Here is a 22,280-nt window from a genome sequence, read left to right on the forward strand (position 1 = left end):
AGTAAATGTGATTTCAGCCATAACATTTCTCATTCCACTTTTGTTTTCCTAGTCAGGAAATTTATCATGTTAAAAGATCTCCAAAGTTTGTAGCAGAGCATTCTTACCTTAGGGTCACGGCTGGAATTTAGCCTTTCGTAAGTAATGTCAAAAGATGCATTCTCCTTGATATGATGCTAGAATGGATGAGCACCCAGGCTCTTAATAGCAGTTGACTTGTAGTCTGTCACCATTCAACTCTATACATTAGTAGCTCTACCACCAGGTGGCTCAGAGGTTAAAGCGTCTGCCTCCAATGTGGGAGACCTGGGTTCGATCCCTGGGTCGGGAAGATCCCCTGGAGAAGGAAACGGTAACCCACTCCAGTATTCTTGCCTGGAGAATCCCATGGACGGAGAAGCCTGGTAGGCTACAGTCCATGGGGTCGCAAAGAGTCGGACACGACTGAGTGATGGAACGGAACCGAACGGAACCACCACTGTACCAAGCAGTGACCATTTATTTTCTCTTGCAGAGAACATCATGGGAATGCGATGCAGCCCTCTGTCAAGGATAACAGTGGCAGCCATGGCTCTCCTATCAGTGGAAAATTAGAAGGCATCTTCTTTAGCTGCAGCACTGAATTCAATACTGGGAAGCCACCCCAGGATTCACCTTATGGAAGATACAGGTTTGAGATTGCAGCAGAAAAACTTTTTAACCCCAATACTAACTTATACTTTGGGGACTTCTACTGTATGTACACTGCTTATCATTATGTGATTCTGGTCATTGCTCCTGTGGGATCACCAGGAGATGAATTTTGTAAGCAGCGCCTTCCTCAACTAAATTCCCAGGATAATAAATTTCTGACCTGCAGAGAAGAAGATGGGATGCTGGTTTACTACCATGCCCAGGATGTCATTTTAGAAGTCATTTACACTGACCCCGTGGATCTTTCTCTAGGCACCGTGGCAGAAATCACTGGTCATCAGCTCATGAGTTTATCTACTGCAAATGCAAAGAAAGATCCCAGCTGCAAAACCTGTAATATTAGTGTCGGACGTTAACGCCCGCTTTTCTTATTCTTAGTCCCCGTTTCTTCCCGTAGGAGCCCTGATCCTCCGCTGTCCATTTTCATCACCCAGCTGTTTTCCACTGAGCATGCACATGCCACTGTCACCAGAAGCGAACCACCGCTTTTCAGATCTCCGAGCTGTTGTAGTGTCTCCCATCCCCTACCCTTCCCACGACTTTGAGAGATGAACTAGCCTAAGTTGTTTCTGACACTCTGTTGCCTAGATGCTGCAATGTTTTTATTTTTCCTTTATGCCAAACATAACCAAACTGTTATATAAACTGCTTTAGTAAAATACAAAATAATGGCTTATAAATGGTGTTTAAATATGCTCTCATTTTAATCTACTGAACAAATATTGGGATAACTCCAAACCGCATGAAAAAGTGTAATTGCAGCATGAGTTAAATCTTGAAGCCTAGAATTGTCAGCACTTCCAACTTGTTGTTTGACAGTGTTATTTATGTTATTTATATTAGCTAACAGGAAACAACTACTGTGTTTCAACATAATAAATATAATAGAAAAATATTTTATTTGTATTGTTGTATAAAATATTTACACTCTTATAGAATATATAGTTACATCTTAATAGCAATTGTATACATGTCACGAAACCATTTCCCTTATCAAAGATGTAGTTTGTAAACCCCAAATAGTTGTGTATCTGTCCTGTTACAAGTACATAACTTTAATTAAACAAATTTGTGAAGGACATTATTCTGATTCATAGAGGTTATAAAATATCAGGTAAATGTAGAGAAAACAATAAGCCTCTGAAACCATTTGCTTCAGAAATAGTCAATATTAATCCCGTCCAAACTATATGAAAATGTGAATTTGTTCACCATTGTGCTTAAATATTACAGAAAAGAGAACTACAAACGTGGCTGGTATGAGAGAGAAAATGTGGACCTTTTACTTATTTTTACAAAAGCAAAATAATAAACGTGGTTTGATACAAAATAACAAAACAATATACACTGAAGTTAATGACGCAAATAAAATAATCTGGCTTCTTTTCCAAGGTGTTAGAGCAAACATTTTCTAAACGTTTCATTTTATACAGAATTATGAGCAACTAGAGTTCATGGGAAAATTTTTTGACTTTACAAAGCATAGACCTTGGAACATTGAGAAAAACACATACTCCCGATGGAAAAATAGTTTATATAATCTTATAGTAAACAAAAGGATTAGCTGTTATAACTATAATCACATAGGATTATATGCTACAGACACATCTATCCAAAATACCTATTTTCAAATTTTAATACAATATTTTATTTTAATATAAACATCTGTCAGCTATAAACAAAGATAATTCACAAAGTACATGCTATCAGAATGAACTTTGGTAATCAGAAATGTAAAATTTTAAGGAACAGATAAAATAATGTGCTATTTTTATATAGAAATAAAAAATTAGCAGTGACACATTCTAGTATATTTTAGGGTGCTGAAAGCCTAGCAGACTTAAGGGACAAGGTAGTAGATTTTTTATCACTTAAAAATCTATTAGAAGTTTCAAATAAATTACATTCTTATAACTGTATCCCTTTCTACGTAAAATGAGTTTCTTTTGTTCTTACTGATTTTTAAAAATCATGCTCTTTTCCATATGTCGGTATAAGCAGTCTTTGGACATTAAGTAGACTTTCTCTAACCAGTGGTCCATTTAACAGGTGGACACTTTATATTACTTAGATTTGATAAAATAGATGGTTTCTGAAGTAATTATACTGACTGCATTTGCTCCTTGTCATGGAGAAGGCTGAATTTTATTTTCCAATTATATGTTACTTACTGTATTTTCTCCCATTTTAATCCCTTCTATTCATGTATAATTACATTTGCCATCCATTCTTAACAACAGCTAATACTCCCACTAAAGTGCTTCAGTTTTCAGTTGTCATACTACTTAGTAAGAACAGCAGAGGAAAATAAACTTGCCTTATCACAGGTGAAAGTGATCACAAACATTTCCTGAACCTCAAATAGTTTTGGCCACATCTTGCTTGCTGATGAGGACCTCCAATAGTCTCAGTTTGGCTTTTATATGCTTGTATTCATAGTACTCATCTGCCATTGGTATCCGATCTTCCTTTTGTGGACTTCTGCAAAAAAAAAAAAATATATATATATATATATAAAAAATGCATTAGTTCATTAATGAACCAAGTCATTAAAAATCCTTTTTTAACTCTTGTGAGAAAAGTACAGGGTAGCAATTTCCACTTGATCTTTGCATCGTCTTTTTTCCTCTTCATTCATTCCCTCTTCCATGTGTTACCAGGTTTCAGTGTAATAGTACTCCGAGAAGTTAAATGTTATAAATGTTTTGCAATTACATTGTCCAGTGCATAGACACAGAACACTGGGGAAGTGGAAAGGTCTGCAGGAAATTAAAACCAGAACCCTCAAGGTATTTTTTTACCTAGTCTTTCTCCCATCATCCAAGCCTGTGCAGAATATTCAGCCCTAATAGTGATTGATAGTTGTTTAAAATATCAACCTAAAAATACTACAAAAATTACATTAACAGAAATAACTTATAAATCTATGGTAATAGGAGGGAAAAGCTCAGTTGCTACCTTACAAACATGAATTATTTCTAAACTCTCTTATAATTATAGTACCTATCTCTGTTCATGTATAGAAGAGTCGCAGAGAAGTTCCTTTCAGGAATCTGAGTCTAAATTGTAGCGGTTCTTTGCACACTATTTCTACTAAGACTAGGCTAAGGATCATGCACATTTTTATACATATGCCTCCTAACTGCCAGATGTTCTTGACATTTACTTTGAAGAATAATTGGGTAACATCTGGAGTTAAAATCATCTGCCTTCCCAGAAAAATACATTGCCAGGATATGTTTTCTAAATGACAAGAGTTAGTTCAGGACCTCCTTAGTTAATAAAGATGGCCAGTTGCTTTTAAAATGTTTCCACCCGTGACTGAAATAACAAGGGCTGGAAAACCCAGATGAAGTCACCACCATTGCTGCTGAAGATGAACACAGATACTCTCTAATATAAGTATGGCTGAAAATGGTAAAAGTCAAGCAACCTAACCCCTCCTATTTCCCCAGTACTGATAAAGCTAATTTCTTACCAATAAAAGAAATCTATGTGTACTGTTCTGAGTTTTGAACTCGAAATTTCAGGGCAGTATATACAATGTTACACCAGTAGATAACTATATTCTTTGGGAATCTAGAGAGTCTTCCCTGAAATCTCCAGTTCAGAACTCAGAACAGTATACAAACCTATAGCCAGAGTTCCTCTTCAGTTCAGTTCAGTCGCTCAGTCGTGTCCGACTCTCCACGACCCCATGAATCACAGCACGCCAGGCCTCCCTGTCCATCACCAACTCCCGGAGTTCACTCAAACTCATGTCCAGTGAGTCGGTGATGCCATCCAGACATCTCATTCTCTGTCGTCCCCTTCTCCTCCCGCCCCCAACCTTTCCCAGCATCAGAGTCTTTTCCAGTAAGTCAACTCGTCGCATGAGGTGGCCAAAGTATTTAGTTTCAGCTTTAGCATCAGTCCCTCCAATGAACATCCAGGACTGATCTCCTTTAGAATGGACTGGTTGGATCTCCTTGCAGTACAACGGACTCTCAAGAGTCTTCTCCAGCACCACAGTTCAAAAGCATCAATTCTTCGGCGATCAGCTTTCTTCACAGTCCAACTCTCACATCCATACATGACCACGGGAAAAACCATAGCCTTGACTAGACAGACCTTGGTTGGCAAAGTAATGTCTCTGCTTTTTAATATACTATCAAGGTTGGTCATAACTTTCCTTCCAAGGAGCAAGCATCTTTTAATTTCATGGCTGCAATCAGCATCTGCAGTGATTTTGGAGCCCAAAAAAATAAAGTCTGACACTGTTTCCACTGTTTTTCCATCTATTTCCCATGAAGTGATGGGACCAGATGCCATGATCTTTGTTTTCTGAATGTTGAGCTTCAAGCCAACCTTTTCACTCTCCTCTTTCACTTTCATCAAGAGGCTTTTGAGTTCCTCTTCACTTTCTGCCATAAGGGTAGTGTCATCTGCATATCTGAGGTTATTGATATTTCTCCCAGCAATCTTGATTCCAGCTTGTGCTTCTTCCAGCCCAGCGTTCCTCATGATGTACTCTGCATATAAGTTAAATAAGCAAGGTTACAATATACAACCTTGACGTACACCTTTTTCTATTTGGAACCAGTCTGTTGTTCCATGTCCAGTTCTAACTGTTGCTTCCTGACCTGCATACAGGTTTCTCAAGAGGCAGGTCAGGTGGTCTGGGATTCCCATCTCTTTCAGAATTTTCCACAGTTTATTGTGATCCACATAGTCAAAGGCTTTGGCATAGTCAATGAAGCAGAAATAGATGTTTTTCTGGAACTCTCTTGCTTTCTCCATGATCCAGCAGATGTTGGCAATTTGATCTCTGGTGCCTCTGCCTTTTCTAAAACCTGCTTGAACATCTGGGCGTTCACGGTTTACATACTGCTGAAGCCTGGCTTGGAGAATTTTGAGCATGACTTTACTAGCGTGTGAGATGAGTGCAATTATGTGGTAGTGTGAGCATTCTTTGGCATTGCCTTTCTTTGGGATTGGGATGAAAACTGACCTCTTCCAGTCCTGTGGCCACTGCTGAGTTTTCCAAATCTGCTGGCATATTGAGTGCATCACTTTCACAGCATCATCTTTCAAGACTTGAAATAGCTCAATTGGAATTCCATCACCTCCACTAGCTTTGTTAGTAGTGATGCTTTCTAAGGCCCATTTGACTTCTTATTCCAAGATGTCTGGCTCTAGGTCAGTGATCACATTATCGTGACTATCTTGGTCGTGAAGATCTTTTTTGTACAGTTCTTCTGTGTATTCCTGCCACCTCTTCTTAATATCTTCTGCTTCTGTTAGGTCCATACCATTTCTGTCCTTTATCGAGCCCATCTTTGCATGAAATGTTGCCTTGGAATCTCTAATTTTCTTGAAGAGATCTCTTGTTTTTCCTATTCTGTTGTTTTCCTCTATTTCTTTGCATTGATCACTGAGGAAGTCTTTCTTATCTCTCCTTGCTATTCTCTCGGTCTCTGCATTCAGATGCTTATATCTTTCCTTTTCTCCTTTGCTTTTCACCTCTCTTCTTTTCACAGCTATTTGTAAGGCCTCCTCAGCCATCCATTTCGCTCTTTTGCATTTCTTTTCCATGGGGATGGTCTTGGTCCCTGTCTCCTGTACAATGTCATGAACCTCCGTCCAGAGTTCATCAGGCACTCTATCAATCAGATCTAGTCCCTTAAATCTATTTCTCACTTCCACTGTATAATCATAAGGGATTTGATTGAGGTCATATCTGAATGGTCTAGTGGTTTTCCCTACTTTCTTCAATTTAAGTCTGAATTTCGCAATAAGGAGTTCATGATCTGAGCCACAGTCAGCTCCTGGTCTTGTTTTCGCTAACACTCTTAGACTAACATAATTCCTTTGACTCCATTCTGTATTCTGGGCCAAACTTATCATAACTGGGTATCTAAATACCACCTTAATTTGTGTAAACATACCTAAGTGAAGAAATAGTCTAATTAATAGGGAAACACTAATAGTTCATGATGCAAGTATCTCTGGTCCGACACACTCCACTTTAGCTAATAAACAAGAATGCATTGGCCAGGATGAAAATTTTTACTAATTATTTCCTTAACCACTTTTCTCATTATATAAAACATACATAAGCATTTAGCACAGGTCCTGGCTCATAACTGTTAAGGTCATATCTAGATAATTATGCTTCTTGCATGATGACTATTACCAAGAACATTTATAGATCATTAAATTTTTTAATAATCTATTTGCATGGTTATTTTACCTATGGGCAGGTAACCCTTCCCAATGAAATGTTTGAGAAAAGCAAGATCTGTATTTCGTAGCCATTCAACTATTTGATTTTACTTGTAATATGGCACCGCTTCTGCATTTAGTTTAAGTGTATTACCACAAGAGGGCAGATAACCTCAACCAAGTAGTAAACATATCTGAAGTGGGTTTCCCACTCACTGGTGCATTTAAAATACTATACATAGAACATAACTAACTTCCCTGGATGTCAGAGGCATGCCAAGTGTCATTGCAGACCCATTTGGCAGGACTAATAACACACCAGAAAGTTCTCAAACTCTAAATTGCCTGTGCTTGGATAGGTTAAACAATGTAAAAGTTGTACAGAAATTTTGTAAAGGAAAAAAAGGAAACAAATTGTTTTATATTCTGAATTTAACAACTGCATAACATTTTTCATTAGATAATTACCATTACCAGAAAGGTAGGTCACTTGGACTTTTATATAACAGTCAACTTAGAACAAAGAACTAACATGGGCTGAAAGATCAAATAGATTTATTTAAGGTTTAGATAAATTCAATAGTTAGAATGGGATTTTTTATGCAAAGTTAGGCAATTTGGGGAGCTCATCTTTTATTTTTTAAAAGATTCATGTCTCATACTTGATAACTACAGCCTCCTATAAAACATACCCAGTAATGATACTACCCAAATGTTGCACTAAACAAACGCTAGTTGTAAGTCACTGGAAAGTATGTCTTGTGTAAAGTCACTGTTACTGAAACAAAACAAAATCCGAGCTCACTCCTAACTCTGAGTTCTCTAGGAGTTACTAGCTTAAAAAATATCTCTGCTCACACTTACCTTCCTGTTTGTTTAAAAAACTGTTCCTCAAATTCTCTCAAGGCTTTCCGAAGTCTCTTCTTATCAGCCCTAGTTTCTCGGAGATGGTCAAGAAGTACAGGCCTGTATCAGGTAGAATATATGTTTGCCATTATGGAACTCTGGCATAACTGAGAGACAGGAGCAGAGTTAGCTATTTAGCAGAAAGCTATTATGATACAAAAGTGTTCTACTTAAAAGAGTGCCTTTTGAATAAGGATGCCACATGTAGAGCCTGACCAGAGGAGAACACATGGCAGGGGCTACCACAGAAGGATGAAAATAACATCACCAGAAAATGGAAAGGACGGTGGGGAGGCAAGCAGACTGAGTCCATTATAAAAAGTGGGGACAGTAAAGGCCATGTGATAGCATGAGGGAGAAAGCATTTTGGAGGCATACTCATCAGCTATCTGGTGACAGACTGAAGAGAGGCTAGAGGGAGAGATTTTAAAAAGAATTCTACCCTGCATCCTGACTATAGGGGGATGTCAGAACCCTTGGGAATGAAACAAAGACCCAAAGAAAGCTGTAATTACGCTGCAGCGTCTACTTACTTCACTGTAAGAGAAAAAAGTCAACTACTTGAGATCAGGAGTCTTTACCTGGGGAGCTTGTGTCTGGTTTCAAAAACTCTGTGAACTCCCTAAAATTATATATGGGCATTTGCTATAAAGAAAATGATTCGGTTGCTTTCCAAAGAGCCCTACAGACTCCCTCCCCACCCCTCAAAAAAGTACAGTTGCTTTAGAACAGCCCACCAGCCAGCCAGCCAACCAAGAAAGAGAAGCAAGGGAGGGAAGGAGAGAAGTCATGGGGGAGGGAAGATGGAGGAGGAGGGAAGATTGATGCTCTGCTTCCAACAGGTCACTCTTCTCTCAGCTGAAACTGGGCTGCCAGCTGATAACAAGCACACTATAATCTCAGCTTACAACTTAGTCCTCGGTCTTGTTTCAGGTGTTTGTGGGGATTCCATCCCTCTCTTGGGGCATATATACTCTCCACACGATTACACGTGTTAAAAAATCTCATAATCTGGCCTATAATATACAAATGAAAGAAGGCCAAATGATCAGAGGAAGGCCAGCTACTGAATAATATTAATAATGACACTAATGAAAATCCAAATGGCTCCTGACTGAGGAGCCATTAGAAGAAAAAGGTCAGCTCATTTACTTAAGTCCCAGTCTGGCAAAACCATTTTACCTAAATAGAACAGACTAGAATAAAGGTCCTGACAACTTTTGACCCAACACAGAATCCCAGTTCCTTTTGTTCTGGCATCATCAAAGGCCAACCCTGCCAGGCATTAGACTAGTACCAGATCCTGCTGAAATGGTGTGCAGTGGCAGAGAACTGAACATCAGCACTTATGACATCCTTAGGACCATACTGGGCTTTCCAGGTGGCTCAGACAGTAAAGAATCTGCCTGCAATGCAGGAGACCTGGGTTCAATCCCTGGGTCAGGAAGATCCCCTGGAGAAGGGAATGGCAACCCACTCCAGTATTCTTGCCTTGAGAATTCCGTGGACAGAGGAGACTGGCAGACTACAGTCCATGGGGTCGCAAAGAATCGGACATGACTGAGCGACTAACACTTTCTTCACTTTAGGACCTTATTAGGAGCCTTGGTTCCTCATGGCTTTGTCTCCTCAATTTCCCTGTTAGGAGGATAACCAGATTGTGTTTTCTGGTGAATGGCATTTTTTAGAGAGTTTAATAGCTCTAGTGAGTTGTATATTGTGTGTACATATAAGGTCCCCCAGACCAGAAGGGGTTCAAAGATGACTCCACACTTAGGATTCACACTCACATGGTGGCCTCGTGTAAATTGGACATGGAGAGGGCTGGTGGTTTGACTTCCTTCTTTTCGTCAGGGAGCAGGAGCCTCAGGGGCTCAGTCTCATTAGATTGTGCGAGGTGATCGCCAGCAGGAGGGTGAGATGCTGGATTTGGCAAAGAAGGCTGCTGACTTCCCTGTGGACAGTCTTCATCAGAGTCTTCTTCCTCCTGCTTACCATAAGAAGAGTTCAACAGAGTCACAGAGTGCTAAGTGCCTCTTAGGGAAGCAGAAACAGGAAAAGGGAACCATAAATAGACACCATGGAAACAGTAGGTGACCCCTGTGCCTACTGAGAACCAAGAGGAATGCTAGCTCGGTTGCATCAAAACAAACTTAACAGAAGTTAATAAGAAAATAAAGCACCCATGCTGGGCTAGAGTGCTTACCAAGCTCAGCTTCCTCTGCCGGCCAAAGAAGGCACAGACAACTGGGGTATGTTCCGATCTGGGCTGCACTGCCTAGTAACCTTCCCTTCCCCCAGACTTACGGGCCCCAGCCTCGTAAGAGCTAACATGGGTAAGGAGAGAGGGACCACAGACCTGTGTCCTGTCACCCCAATCAGGTCCTAGTCTGGGCTCAGATACAGAGAACACTCAGAAAATGGACGGATTCAGGCAACAGCCTCATAAAGGCCAAAAACAAAATGGAGATTCTCCGTAACTTGTTCTGATGATGCTTGTCACAACCAGATTTTCTTGCAAGGAAATCTGAAAAACATTCCCTGTTTTAAATTATGCTTCCTTAACGGGAAAATCTCAAAGAGTATGAGTCTCTATGTCTCTGTGTTTAGAGTTGTGGAAGTATAACTGTACTGAAGAATACTTAAATTTGTATGTTAATATTTATTTTCTTTTAATACTGACATCTTGAGCAAGTGACTGTTCTAATATTGGTGGTGTAGGATTTGTGGTGCTTTTCTAGTTCTGTATTCCCATAAATCATTCTTAATTAAAAGTAGTCTAACCCAATTTCAGTATTCATATTTTCTATTGAAATAAATCTGCTTCTGTCTTACACAGTGATGGTCAAATGGTAACAAAAACAAATGCTGCATTATTATCAAAGAACACACAAATCAATTTTCTTATTAAAGGAGAAAAATTAACATCACCCAGACTAGAACGGGTTCTGTTTTGTCTATCTGTGCTGTTATAAATTAGGTAATGCCAGACTAAAATCCATCATTTGTTCTCCTCACCCAAACAATGAAAGCAAATGCTAAAACTGGCTTCAAAAATAGAATAGCTATATAGTCCTGTTTCACAGTAGTTTTAATTAACAGCCACTGTTAAGTACAGTGTGGGAGCTGAGGGAGGCCTCGTTTCTACGCTGTGACACAACTGGCCGTGTGGGCAGGATATCCTGCCAAGAAGGCTTGCTTACCCCTCCCCTGGTTGCGCCTCCCTAAGTATCAGCACAAACCACAGGACAGGTGAGTAGTGAAGGCAAGCCTCCCGACTTACAATTGTTGGAATAAGGGAAGGTGTGGACAAGATTTGCTTGATAATTCTGTATCGATCATAAAGAGGCTTTATGAGGTTCTTGTCTTGCTTCATTACCTGGAAAACATGAAATTAATTATTGTTCCTTTCTCAAACAAGAATGAAAACACATCAATGTTTTTATAGGCAAAAAAAAAAAGTTTTGAAGCCTAAAAGTAAGGGATTATAGTACTAAAATGCAACAGTAATCTTCAAAAGGTAGGTCATTGATAAGCTACTGTATGAAGCACATGCCAATTTTCTTCTAGGAGAAGTTTCTTAAAGGAGAGGTCCAAGTTGAGAAAGATGTTTTTAGAGCTTACTAGAGGAATCCTCAGTGTTTAAATGGTAAGGCACCTTTAATTATTTAATTAAAGAATTAATAATTCTTTAATTCTTCATTCTTAAAGAAACTAATGGATGACTGAGGCCTATCAATTTTTCTTCTGGAACATGTATTTTATCTGGACTTTCAAGATTCTACCCACAGACACCAACACTGTCCAGGTTTTTGGCACTACATACTTAGATTATGTGCTAGCTTACTGGCTAAATCTGACATAAACTAAATATTTTGGATAAAATAGTAAACCTCTCTGGATTCTCAATTTCCTACCTATACAACAAGGATGTTGGGAGTTTAAAAAGTTCCTTCCAACCAAAAAAAGTGCATAACCTCTTGGTCCACCAATCCATTCTGCTACCCTTCTGCCCTGTACTCATCCCGAAACACTACTGTCAACAGTCCACAGGGTACACACAGTTTTCAATAGTTTCCTACTTACCTGTGAAGCACCTACTTACCTACCCTCCCACCTACCTACCTCTCCATCCAAAATGACCAAACTCCGCTGCTTGCTTTGGTTTTCCTTCCTGGTGTGTGTCCTGCATGAAGTTTCTATATATTCACTACACACAGACTCTGTTTCCCCCTGGCCCAGTGGATCTCACTCGGCAGGCGGTGGGAAGGAAACAGTAGGAATAGCACACGGCACAACCACCCCAGGGTCCTGACTCTGCCTTCCAGAGCCCCCATGAGAACCCTGGAGGAAGGGAAAATGGCTCAAACGTGTATGTCTCCAGCATTCTAGTTATTCTCCATCCCAGCTGAGAACCGTTCTGGCCTCTGCTGATCTTTCTTCACAGAGAAAAGGAAGTGAAACATTTCTGTATCTCACTCCTGGGCCTCACCTGTTGTCTGTGTTGTAGTCTTGTCTGCCCAAATAAATTTTATCATGTATTTCTTCAAATTCTCATGGTACACATGTATATGCTTTCCTACCACCCATCTAATAACCCAGGTTTTTATATATATAGTAAAAGTAGTCTGATTTTTAGCAATCTTCATATAAATTCCACAGGCTATCTGACCCAAGGCTCTTTTATTTTCAGTAGAAAGACCACCTCTCTATGTAGAACAGTTCATTTATTGGTTAAGTAACCCCAAGAACCTTTCGTTTACTAGCCCAATCATTCCTTTTTTTTTATATTTCTTTTTTTTTTAATTTATTTTATTGGAGGCAAATTACCTTACATTAATATATTGGTTGGTTCTGCCATACATTGACATGAATCTGCCCCGGGTGTACATGTGTTCTCTTTCTTGAACCCCCCTCCCACTTCCTTCTTCCCCATATCCTCCCTCCATGTCATCCCCGTGCACCAGCCCCAAGCATCCTGTATCATGCGTCGAACCTGGACTGGTCACTTATGATAATATACATGCTACAATGCCGTTCTCCCCAATCATCCCACCTTCACCCTCTCCACAGAGTCCCAAAGACTGTTCTATATGCCTGTGTCTCTTTTGCAGTCTCATAAGGTTTTCTTAGTCATGATACACTTTTACACATGAAAAATTCACATATTACATGGGATTTTAACAGGTGACAAAGAAAAATATTCTAGCTACTGAAATGGTATTTTATTCAGTATCTTACTGGGATTTACATTCCATAGAAAGCACTTTGAAAAGGATGCATTTATTATTGGCATCTCTCCATTGCAGTTTGATTTTTGTGATTTTGCTTATTTTTATAATAAAAATATTTTACATTGTCTGGATTCTAGAAAAGTTAAATTTAGTCTTAAAGGAGAAAAAGAAAAGAGTGACCAAAACGCAAGTTAGAATGGTGAATGCCATTACAGAAAGGTTCCTTCCACAGATGCTAGATAAAAGTCAGGGCAGGTATATAACGTATGGAACTCATCTTTCACTCTAATGATTCTATGATTTGACTCTTAGGATCACTATTAAAGACAGATGTGAGGCTTCAACGGCCATAAGTACAGAACACAGTCAAAACTTTTAATGCCATCAGTGCTTATCCCCAAATACATTTGGACAGGACAGCAGGCTGCCTGAAGAAGAAGGGTTAGTGGTGAGACATATGCCAGGAGCGGTCTTCTTTCTACTCAGGGGCCTGTGGAGACTAGCTATCATGAGGCCTGCAAAGTGGATCTTCATGGTGGAAAATGAGTGCAGAGGTAGGCTCTGCAGGACAGGTACCTCCAACCAAGGGGCGGAGACACAGTCGACTCGGCTGTTCCTCATTCCTCGGCCACTTTCTACTAAGATTCAGATCATTTTCTCCTGAGTCCAATGGCTATTTCTGAAATGCATCCTGCTTCCCAACCCTGCATATTCGTGACTGGCTATATGTTAGTAGTATCTAACTTATGTTTTTTATTTAAATGGAGAAAACAAGGATCATGTTGAATAACCTGCAAGAGCCAGAGAGAGATGCAGAGCATGAATGGGTAGTCCAATTTTAAAGATAAATTTAAGGAGATAAACCCTGAGGCTAACTGACCCTTCCTTCCCGCTCCTCCATTTTTATGGCGTCAGAAGAAAGGAGACTTCAAGAAGGCTGAGCAAGAGGGTATGTGCAGAAAATGAAATTTGACAGGCTTTGTTGACAACTTGACATCTCCATCATAAAACCTGCCCCACCCCACCCCACCCCACCCAGGAGGTTACTCCAATCATCAAGGTCTGCAATGGCTGCCCCGAGCAAGCTGGTTTTCGGAGCAGAACTGCTGCTGAGTGGTCAGCCAGTGTTCATTCTTGCTGGGCCCTGGGCAGACAGTCGTTAGAGAAAACACTGCGGCAGCCTAAGTGCTTTTACCACCGTGCTTGTTTCCTTTCTCTCCGTGGCACTGGCCCCCTGTGTTCTTTCACAGGAAACCGCAGAAACATAAAAATCACCCAAACCGTCACCATAAACAAGCTCTGTCTTGGAGAGGGAGGTAGAACTGACATTCCCCTCTCTGCACAGAGAGTGATGGGAATCCATTATTCTTCAGCCCTAAGGCCTCAGGTCCTGACACACTTTCCCCGAGTCTGTCTCCCCTGCCCCTCACTGAGGGAGACAGTCTGTGTGGAACGAATCTGACTGTTTCAACTAGCCAGTCAGTCCAGCAACACAGGAGGTCACTAGTGAACATCACCATGCAAAACAGCTGCTGGAGAGGATGGCCAGGTCAGTTCGGATTTCCAAGCACATGCAGATCAATATTGGCCTTGAAAAGAGAGGCCGTAAGTTCAGATAACTGGCTTCTCAAATTACACATTATTTGGAAAATTATGGACTCTCTGAACCTTAGATTCTTAATATGCAGAATGAGGATTATTTTAAATTATCTTATGTAAATGTCCCTGGCACAGAGTCAGGCATACTAAATGTTATTTAAGTCATCAAACTAGTTGATTTGAGGTTACCATCAAGGTTGTAAATTACTAAAAGAGGAATACCATGGTGCTATTAAAGCATAAGTTTAATAAATAATGAGAAAATATGTCAATATGAATATACAAAATGAAAAAGGATTCATAATTATGTAGACTGCTACATTTTTTTAAGGGGCAAGTTAAGAATGTATATTGATCCTTTCTTGTATATGCCTTATATAGAAATTCCAAAAGGACACAAGAAACATTACTAACAACAGCTCCACCTGCTCAGGGGTGGCAGACCTCAGAACTGGAGCTGGCAAACGGGGAGGAGTCTTTTTAATGTGTAGCTTTTTCTGTTCTTTGAACTATGTGAGAAAGTATCACCTAGTCAGAAAATTAAATTTTTGTTGAAAGGATAAGTAGACGGAAGAACTTGATGGGATATTCCTTTTGGTGCCTTTTACCTGTATGTCTTCCCCCGCTCCAATGCACAACGCACTAATCTATGATTAAATTTATTTCATCTTTATAATTATTATGTTTTTTATTTTTTTAATTTAATTTTATTTTTTTTATGTAGAAAAGCAATTTATTCCATTATAAGCACTTACACAGTTAGTCAAGGAGAGTAACAGGCCTGCTGGTGAAACAGGTCACCCAAAATAGAGATGGTATCAAACTAGTGGTCAAGGACTAACGCCTTAAAAAAAAAAAAAAAAGCAACTCTTATCCTGGATTAATTTAATTTTAAAAACAAATACAAGCTATTGATTCACTCTTCTCAACTTAACTGGACAGTCTACCTGTGGTATAACTGTCAGGTAAAAACATACATCTTTACAACTTGGTGGTCCCAAGTTTTTTAAAAAACCATTTCACAGAAAGGAAAGAAATAATATGAAAACAGCTCAAGAAATACACTAACACGCAAAAATATATGGGGGAAGGAGGAACACATTGTTTTGACTTAACTGAAGAAAATTAGAGGAGACTGGTCTATGTAAGGAAATGTGCATCCTGGAAAGTTTGGCATGTAGGAATTTGTATGACTTGAATCTCCCCTATTTCCTGAATAAAAACATCTTGTAGTATTTATACTTCATAGCTCAGACACCTACCTCACTTAGCTCTATTTCTTACTCACTCTAGTCTTTACTTAAATGAGTCTGAAAAACTTGGGGATACAGCATAAGAAGAAAAATAACCACACACAATATTCCCCTTTTTGTGGCTACTTTTAGACCTCTGTTACTAGAAAATTCCTAAAGAAAATTTAAGTCTGTGGCTTTGCTGAATCAAGAAGCCCCCAGTTAATATTTAGAAAACAACTTCTGTTTGGACTAATAACATTGTTGATAGAACTTATTATAGAGGGATAACCAAACAAAGTCTGTGTCTCAAAACCAGTGTTAAATCAATCCGAGAGTTGAGAGGAAGAAAGGGGGAGTCTAAAAATCACAAGTGCAGACATGATCTAAGATCTTTGTCCTTCTGGATCCACGCTTCCTTCAGGGTCTTCATCATTATAAATGTTCTCAGCCATTTGCCACACTTGCATGATATTGTCTTCTGATACAGAATAAATCACTCAAGGTTCGTTGGGATTCCAGGAAAAATCAGATATCTTGGCAGTGTGACCACCATGAATTAACAACAACTCTGGTGGCCCATCTTCTGCATCTTCTGGGGATTGTTCCTCTCCAATTTTACTTAAATCCCAGACATTCAGTCTACGATCAGTACCACTGGAAGCCAAAATAGTCTCATTGTGAGGCGACCACTGAACCTGGAATATTTCATCCTTATGTGATTCAAAGGAATGCAACTTAAGTTTCAGATTTCTCAGATCCCACAGGGCAACAGTCTTGTCAGCTGATCCTGTGGCAAGAATGAACTCACTATAAGGATTGAAAGAAAGGCAGTTCACTTCAGCAGTGTGAGCATCAACTGAGTGGCTTGGTTTGGAAGTATTTTTAGAACGAGTATCCCAGATCATGAGTTTCTGATCATCAGCAACCGACCCAAAGAGGGACTCATGGAGCAGATGCCAGGAGACACCTCTACTACTGCCATGTGCCCTGTGAAGATGGTCTTCGCATCCAAACTTTCCCTTCCTTTGGAACAACACTTATGTCCCACAGGCAGATGGTGTGGTCATCTGAAGCACTCAGTAAGTGCCCACTGAGATTTGGGTTCCAAGAAAGCCCGTAGCCTTCCTTCTGATGTCCACGGAGACACAAATCTGGGTTGCACTCTCCAGAAGAGTCTGGTTTAGAAGGATGTTTTGTATAGTCAAAAACAAGGACATCACTGGATGGAGTCTTTGTTGCAATGATGCAAGGGTTCTGGGGCATATAGCGTGCCCTTTTTACCTCTCCTTCATGGTTGATCTTGATTTCTATTTCAAAATAGAAAGCATAAACCTCCAAATTCTCCTTTTTCACTGTCCTAGTGTGAAGCATCAAACTGAGCATCATCATTAGGGAGCTGCACGCTGGCTATCACAAGGTGGTTTTGTTCATCTGACGTGTGTGTCCCCAGGACAAGTCGATGAATACTGAAATCTTTCCCTTCTGGTCTGGTTACATCTGGAAGCCACTGTGCAGTTAGGCTAGGCCACTCCAGAGCATGGGTCATCACCAAATCATAAAGAAAACAGGTGTTCTTTTTCCATATTTTGTATTCTTCGTTGATCACACGTTCTTCTACTGCGTCATCAAAGGCTGCTTCCTTGTCTGCCATGGCGGGTAGGCAAGCCGGCAGGGATCCTGGGGTTGAGTGTTGCGGGAGGGGCAGGGAGCCTGCCTATTATGTTTTTTAAAAATCTGCTTTTCTCTTCAAAGATGCTGCAGTTGATGAAGGGGCAGAAGTAGTAATGGTCATTACTCATCCACTTGGTAATCTGTGCTGTGCACCCGACCCCACCTACAGTTCTTGGAAGGGACAATAAAAAGGGGAGAGATGCCAGTTCCAATTCAGCATTTCAGAGGAAGACATAAACAGGCACCATAATCAGAGCTGAGGGATGATTCACTCATTTCCAGGGCTCAATGCACACCCTGTGACCCAGAAGTGACTGTCTCCAAAAATCACCCACAGATGACGGAGGGAGAAAATCACTCAGTGGCAGGATCTGAACTGACAAGGCCATGCTGTAGGGTCTCCTGCATTTATCAGTTTTAGGATGAGCTCTGACTAAACACCAACGGCAAAAATTTCAGGAAGAGTCATAATAAAGGCATCTCTAGAAAAGAAAGATCTTGAAAGCTTTAATATTTAATGCATTTTAAGCAGTAAAGCAAAGACCCTAGATGAAAATCATCTGTCATTTTGAGTTTAAAGAAATGAGACCTAATGAGATCACCTCAAATGCTAATCAGTTCCCTGAGGAGCCAAGAATAATACTATATTGGAAATTTTCAGTCCTCCCTTTGCTTCTTCTGTGGCTTCTAGACTCCCTCCTTAGGAACCATCCATAGCTGCCCGGCCACATCAGATTGGCTGTGTGAAGTTCTCCCGCAACAATTCTGTAGCTTTAGGTCCTGAGACGCACACATTCCACAGCAGGTGATCTCTTTTTAAAGAACCTAACTTTAGCCTACTGCAGACATACGAGGCTTCTCCGAAGGGACTTCTGACACTCGGAGTTCCCCTGGTGGCTCAGACGGTAAAGAATCCACCTGCAATTCAGGAGACCCAGGTTCAATCCCTGGGTTGGGGAGATCCCCTGGAGAAAAAGATGACTACCCACTCCAATATTCTTGCCAGAAGAATTCCATGGACAGAGGAGTCTGATGGGCTATAGTCCATGGGGTCACAAAGAGTTGAACGCAACTAAGCAACTTTCACTTTTCACTTTCTGACACTAAACAGTTCAACAGATGGCTGATTCATGTCAATGTACGGCAAAAAAAAAACCCTTCACAATATTGTAATTATTGTCCAATTAAAATAAGTATTTGTGCTTTTTTAATAAAATTCTTTTTTAGAAATAAAAAAAATAAAAAAAAATAAAAAATAAAAAAAATAAAATAAAATAAGTAAAATAAAATAATAGAAATAAACTACCATTTAAACAAAGATGACTTCTAGAGAACTCAAGAGTTTTTCTGACCTTCAGACTTTCATTTACATGTTTTTATTTGATTTAAAGGCCTCTGCAGGGTGACGGACCATCCCAGTTTTCCCAGGACTGAGGCTTTTTGATGGGCCATGGAACTTGTGGTGCTAAAGTTAGCAAAGTCTAGGGAAACCTGGGAGGGTAGGTCACCCTACTCCTGAAAGATCTTAAAATGAGTATGTCCAAAACAGATCTCCTAAGCATGCCCTCCCACCCTCAGTGTGCTCCCCCTCTAGTTTTTCCCCATCAGTAAATGGACCCATCTCCTTTCCTCCACTCCCTACCACCCAGGGATTCAGCATATCCTTTTGATTCTAGAACCTAAATAGACTTTGAATGTGTCTGCTTCTTTCCATCTCCACAGTGAACATCCTAGTCCAAGCCACCCATTTCACCTTCCCGTTTCCGCTCTTTTTCCTATGATTTATTCTGCATACAGCAATCAGGAAGATCTTTTACGTGTAAATCACACCATGCCACTTTCACACCTGGAACCATTCCACAGCGTCCTGATTCTTCTAGTGGCCTGGGAGCTCCTGTGTCATGGGCCCCGACCTGTCTTTCTGACTTCCTCTCATGCTGCCTGTTCACTAGCACTCAGACCTGAGAATTCCAACCACCGACGAGCTCTTCCTTCAGAGGCCGCCACACTTGCAGGCCCATCTATCTAGAATGCTCTTCGCTGCTCTCTTGGCCTGCTGAATCTTTTGCATTAAATGTCACAGGACTTTCTCACCGCTCTATATAATACAGAAACCATTCTTTTTATTTTCTATCATATCATCTGTTTCTTTGAAGAGTACTTATCAAAGTCTTTAATGGTTTTATCTATTGAGGTATTTCTTATATCCCAACTCCCAGGAAAACATGAGCGCCATGAAGGCAGTAACCCACATCACTTTACTATCTTGTTAATCTTTTTACCCAGCACATATTACAGTTCATAACACTGATAGGCACTCAGATCTTTTTGCAAATGAGGGACTGCCCACCAGTCACCAGGCATCACCCTTTATTGTCAAAACAACTATATTAATAGATATTATCTGCATTTGTATCGATGAGGAAATTGAATATCAGAGAATTAGTCCACTTGTCAAGTATACATAACTAGAAAGTGGCTCCTTCAAGGACTGAGTCCTGCTCTGAGTCTGTTATACATTGCTTTTATAGATGTGGTCAAAGTAACTATAAAATATAGGAAAGACCATCAGAAGCACTAAAGAATGGAAAACCACAGATGTGCCTGAATATGTGTGAGCATGTCATGTGTCCACACACACACACAAAGTTATCTACTCACCCAAGGACCAGGACAAAGTCATGGTGGGTGGGAGGAGGGGATACGGTGGCTGAGTGAAGATCACTCATCACGACACACTGGTTATTTTTAAGCTGAATGCTATTTCTTAATGACAGAGGTATCCAAGGGCCCATTTCTACTTATATATCATATGCACCAATGTAAAGGACTAGTCTAAGGGGATACAGTAAGCCTTTTGGGATTTGGCATATGTTGCCATCTTAAGATCTAGACTAGATAGTGTAAATACAACAGAACAAGTAAAGCCAGCATTCTCCTCAAGAGGACTTCATTTCAAAGTCTAATATGCTTGTGTGTTCATTCATAAATCCATTCACTCTGCAAACACTTATTCAATACCTACTGTGTATAGACACTAAGGATCGTAAGTAATAAACAACCTAAACTTTACTCAAGAAGTCGTCAAGTACTTTGAGAGACAGAAAATGGCACACAGAATAGTTAAGAGCTAGTTGTTAAGTCGTGACTGACTCTTTTGTGACCCCATGGACTGTAGCCTCTGACCATGGGATTTCCCAGGCAAGAATATTGGAGTGGGTTGCCATTTCCTCCTTCAGGGGATATTCCTGACCAGGGATTGAACCCATGTCTCCTGTATTGGCAGGCAGATTCTTTTCCACTGAGCCGCCAGGGAAGCCCTATGTTATGGTAGCTATAGATTATTCAAGAAATGAAAGACAGCCCCAGTACTCAGAGTTCAGACAGAAAGGACTATTAGGAAGATTCCTTGGCATTAGTAAAATGTGAGCATGGATATGCAGGAGAGGAGGGACTAACCAGGTAAACACTAACTGGTTTCATCTTCCTTTTTTTGTAAAATGTAATACATCTTTTCTTAGAGCTCATATATTCAAATGTGTAATTGACAACTGTAGGGGTATTTCACTAAGATATCAAAACTAAGATGTCTAAGCTGAAGTCTTTAGATATGTTACCTAGCACTCCTCAAGAAACCCTACCTACCTCTCTATTCTTATGATATGAAATATTAAACCATATTCACATGGCATTTACCCTGTGTACATGTCTATCTCTGTGTCCAAATTTATAAGGACATTCATAACAGAGTACGGCTCATTCAAGTAACCCTAAGTTGACTACATCTATAAAGACCCTGGGCTTCCCAGGTGGCTCGGTGGTAAAGAATTCACTTGCCAATGAAAGAGATGCAGGAGACTTGAGTTCAGTCCCCAGGTTAGGAAGATACCCTGGAGGAAGAAATGGCAACCCACTCCAGTATTCTTGCCAGGAAAATCCCATGGACAGAGGAGCCTGGTGGGCTATAGTCCATGGGGGCACACACACACACACAGTAAAATGAGGCTATAAATCCTAGTCTTGGCTTCATTTGCTAACTTATCAGGGGAAAGTCAGGGAGAACGAGAAATGATATACGCTAGCGTCTTTCCCATTTGTCTCTCATCAGTATGCAACACTATAACCTTCAGAATGGCAACACCCAGAACCATGTGGCAATACTCTAGGTCATAGCTAATAGCCCGCTAGGAACTCACCTGAGTGAAATTTCAGAGCCAGTCTCACAAAGATGTTTATGTGATACAAACTGGTCAAAACCATGGTCTTACTGGTATCGTAAGGCTGGTGAGGTACCTTAGGATCCTCCTGGGAAGGAAGCTGCTCTCTCTCCTCCTTCAGGCAGCTCAGCACAGCATCTGGAGTCTCCTCTTGCGAGGAGCTCGGCTCAGGGCCCACAGCCTCCAGCTTCCCATTCTCTCTGGGTACTGTGAGTTGCTCACAGGGCGGGGTTCTAGGTGGGCCTTTGGGAACACTCCCCTGCTCTTCCGACAGCTTCAGCTTTAGCTCTAAGAGAAATGCGGTGAGTTACCATGAGCATGCAGACCCATGGCCTAATAAGAGCAGAGAGCCTTTGAGGAATTTCTCCCCTGATGCCACGTGGAAATGAACAGTGCTGACCACGACTTTCCACAGGGCAAGGGCAGCCTTAATAACCAAGGCCAGTAGCACACACTCCACATCAGATGTGAAAATAGAGGGCTCTTGAGGCAAGGATCTCATGGAAGTAGAAGGATCATGA

The 22,280-nt window shown here is 40.5% G+C and overlaps 2 protein-coding genes and 1 pseudogene across 5 annotated transcripts in view; 1 reads left to right on the plus strand and 2 right to left on the minus strand.

Moving 5' to 3' along the window:
- PHYHIPL (phytanoyl-CoA 2-hydroxylase interacting protein like) overlaps nucleotides 1-1,347 on the plus strand; it is a 109,584-nt gene extending 108,237 nt beyond the window's left edge. Inside the window, exon 6 of the mRNA XM_088841896.1 lies at nucleotides 515-1,347. Coding sequence (XP_088698022.1) covers nucleotides 515-1,049 — 535 coding nt within the window. The 3' untranslated portion in view covers nucleotides 1,050-1,347. The remainder of the gene's footprint in view (nucleotides 1-514) is intronic.
- Nucleotides 1,348-1,569: 222 nt separating this feature from the next.
- Nucleotides 1,570-22,280, minus strand: part of FAM13C (family with sequence similarity 13 member C) — a 147,485-nt gene continuing 126,774 nt past the window's right edge. For 3 of the 4 annotated variants that reach the window (XM_055425679.2, XM_055425678.2, XM_055425676.2), the window contains 5 exons: nucleotides 21,836-22,047; nucleotides 11,087-11,182; nucleotides 9,594-9,793; nucleotides 7,762-7,863; nucleotides 1,570-3,174 (listed from right to left, as the gene is read on the minus strand). In XM_055425679.2, the coding sequence (XP_055281654.2) occupies nucleotides 3,051-3,174; nucleotides 7,762-7,863; nucleotides 9,594-9,793; nucleotides 11,087-11,182; nucleotides 21,836-22,047 (734 nt within the window). In that variant the 3' untranslated portion in view covers nucleotides 1,570-3,050. The remainder of the gene's footprint in view (nucleotides 3,175-7,761; nucleotides 7,864-9,593; nucleotides 9,794-11,086; nucleotides 11,183-21,835; nucleotides 22,048-22,280) is intronic. The other variant, XM_055425677.2, reaches the window with a different exon arrangement.
- LOC129555820 (histone-binding protein RBBP4 pseudogene) lies at nucleotides 14,085-18,717 on the minus strand (annotated as a pseudogene).

The sequence above is a fragment of the Moschus berezovskii genome, chromosome 12, assembly GCF_049115385.1.
Source record: "Moschus berezovskii isolate FMDL1 chromosome 12, NW_MosBer_1.0, whole genome shotgun sequence".
Taxonomy (NCBI): Eukaryota; Metazoa; Chordata; class Mammalia; order Artiodactyla; family Moschidae; genus Moschus; species Moschus berezovskii.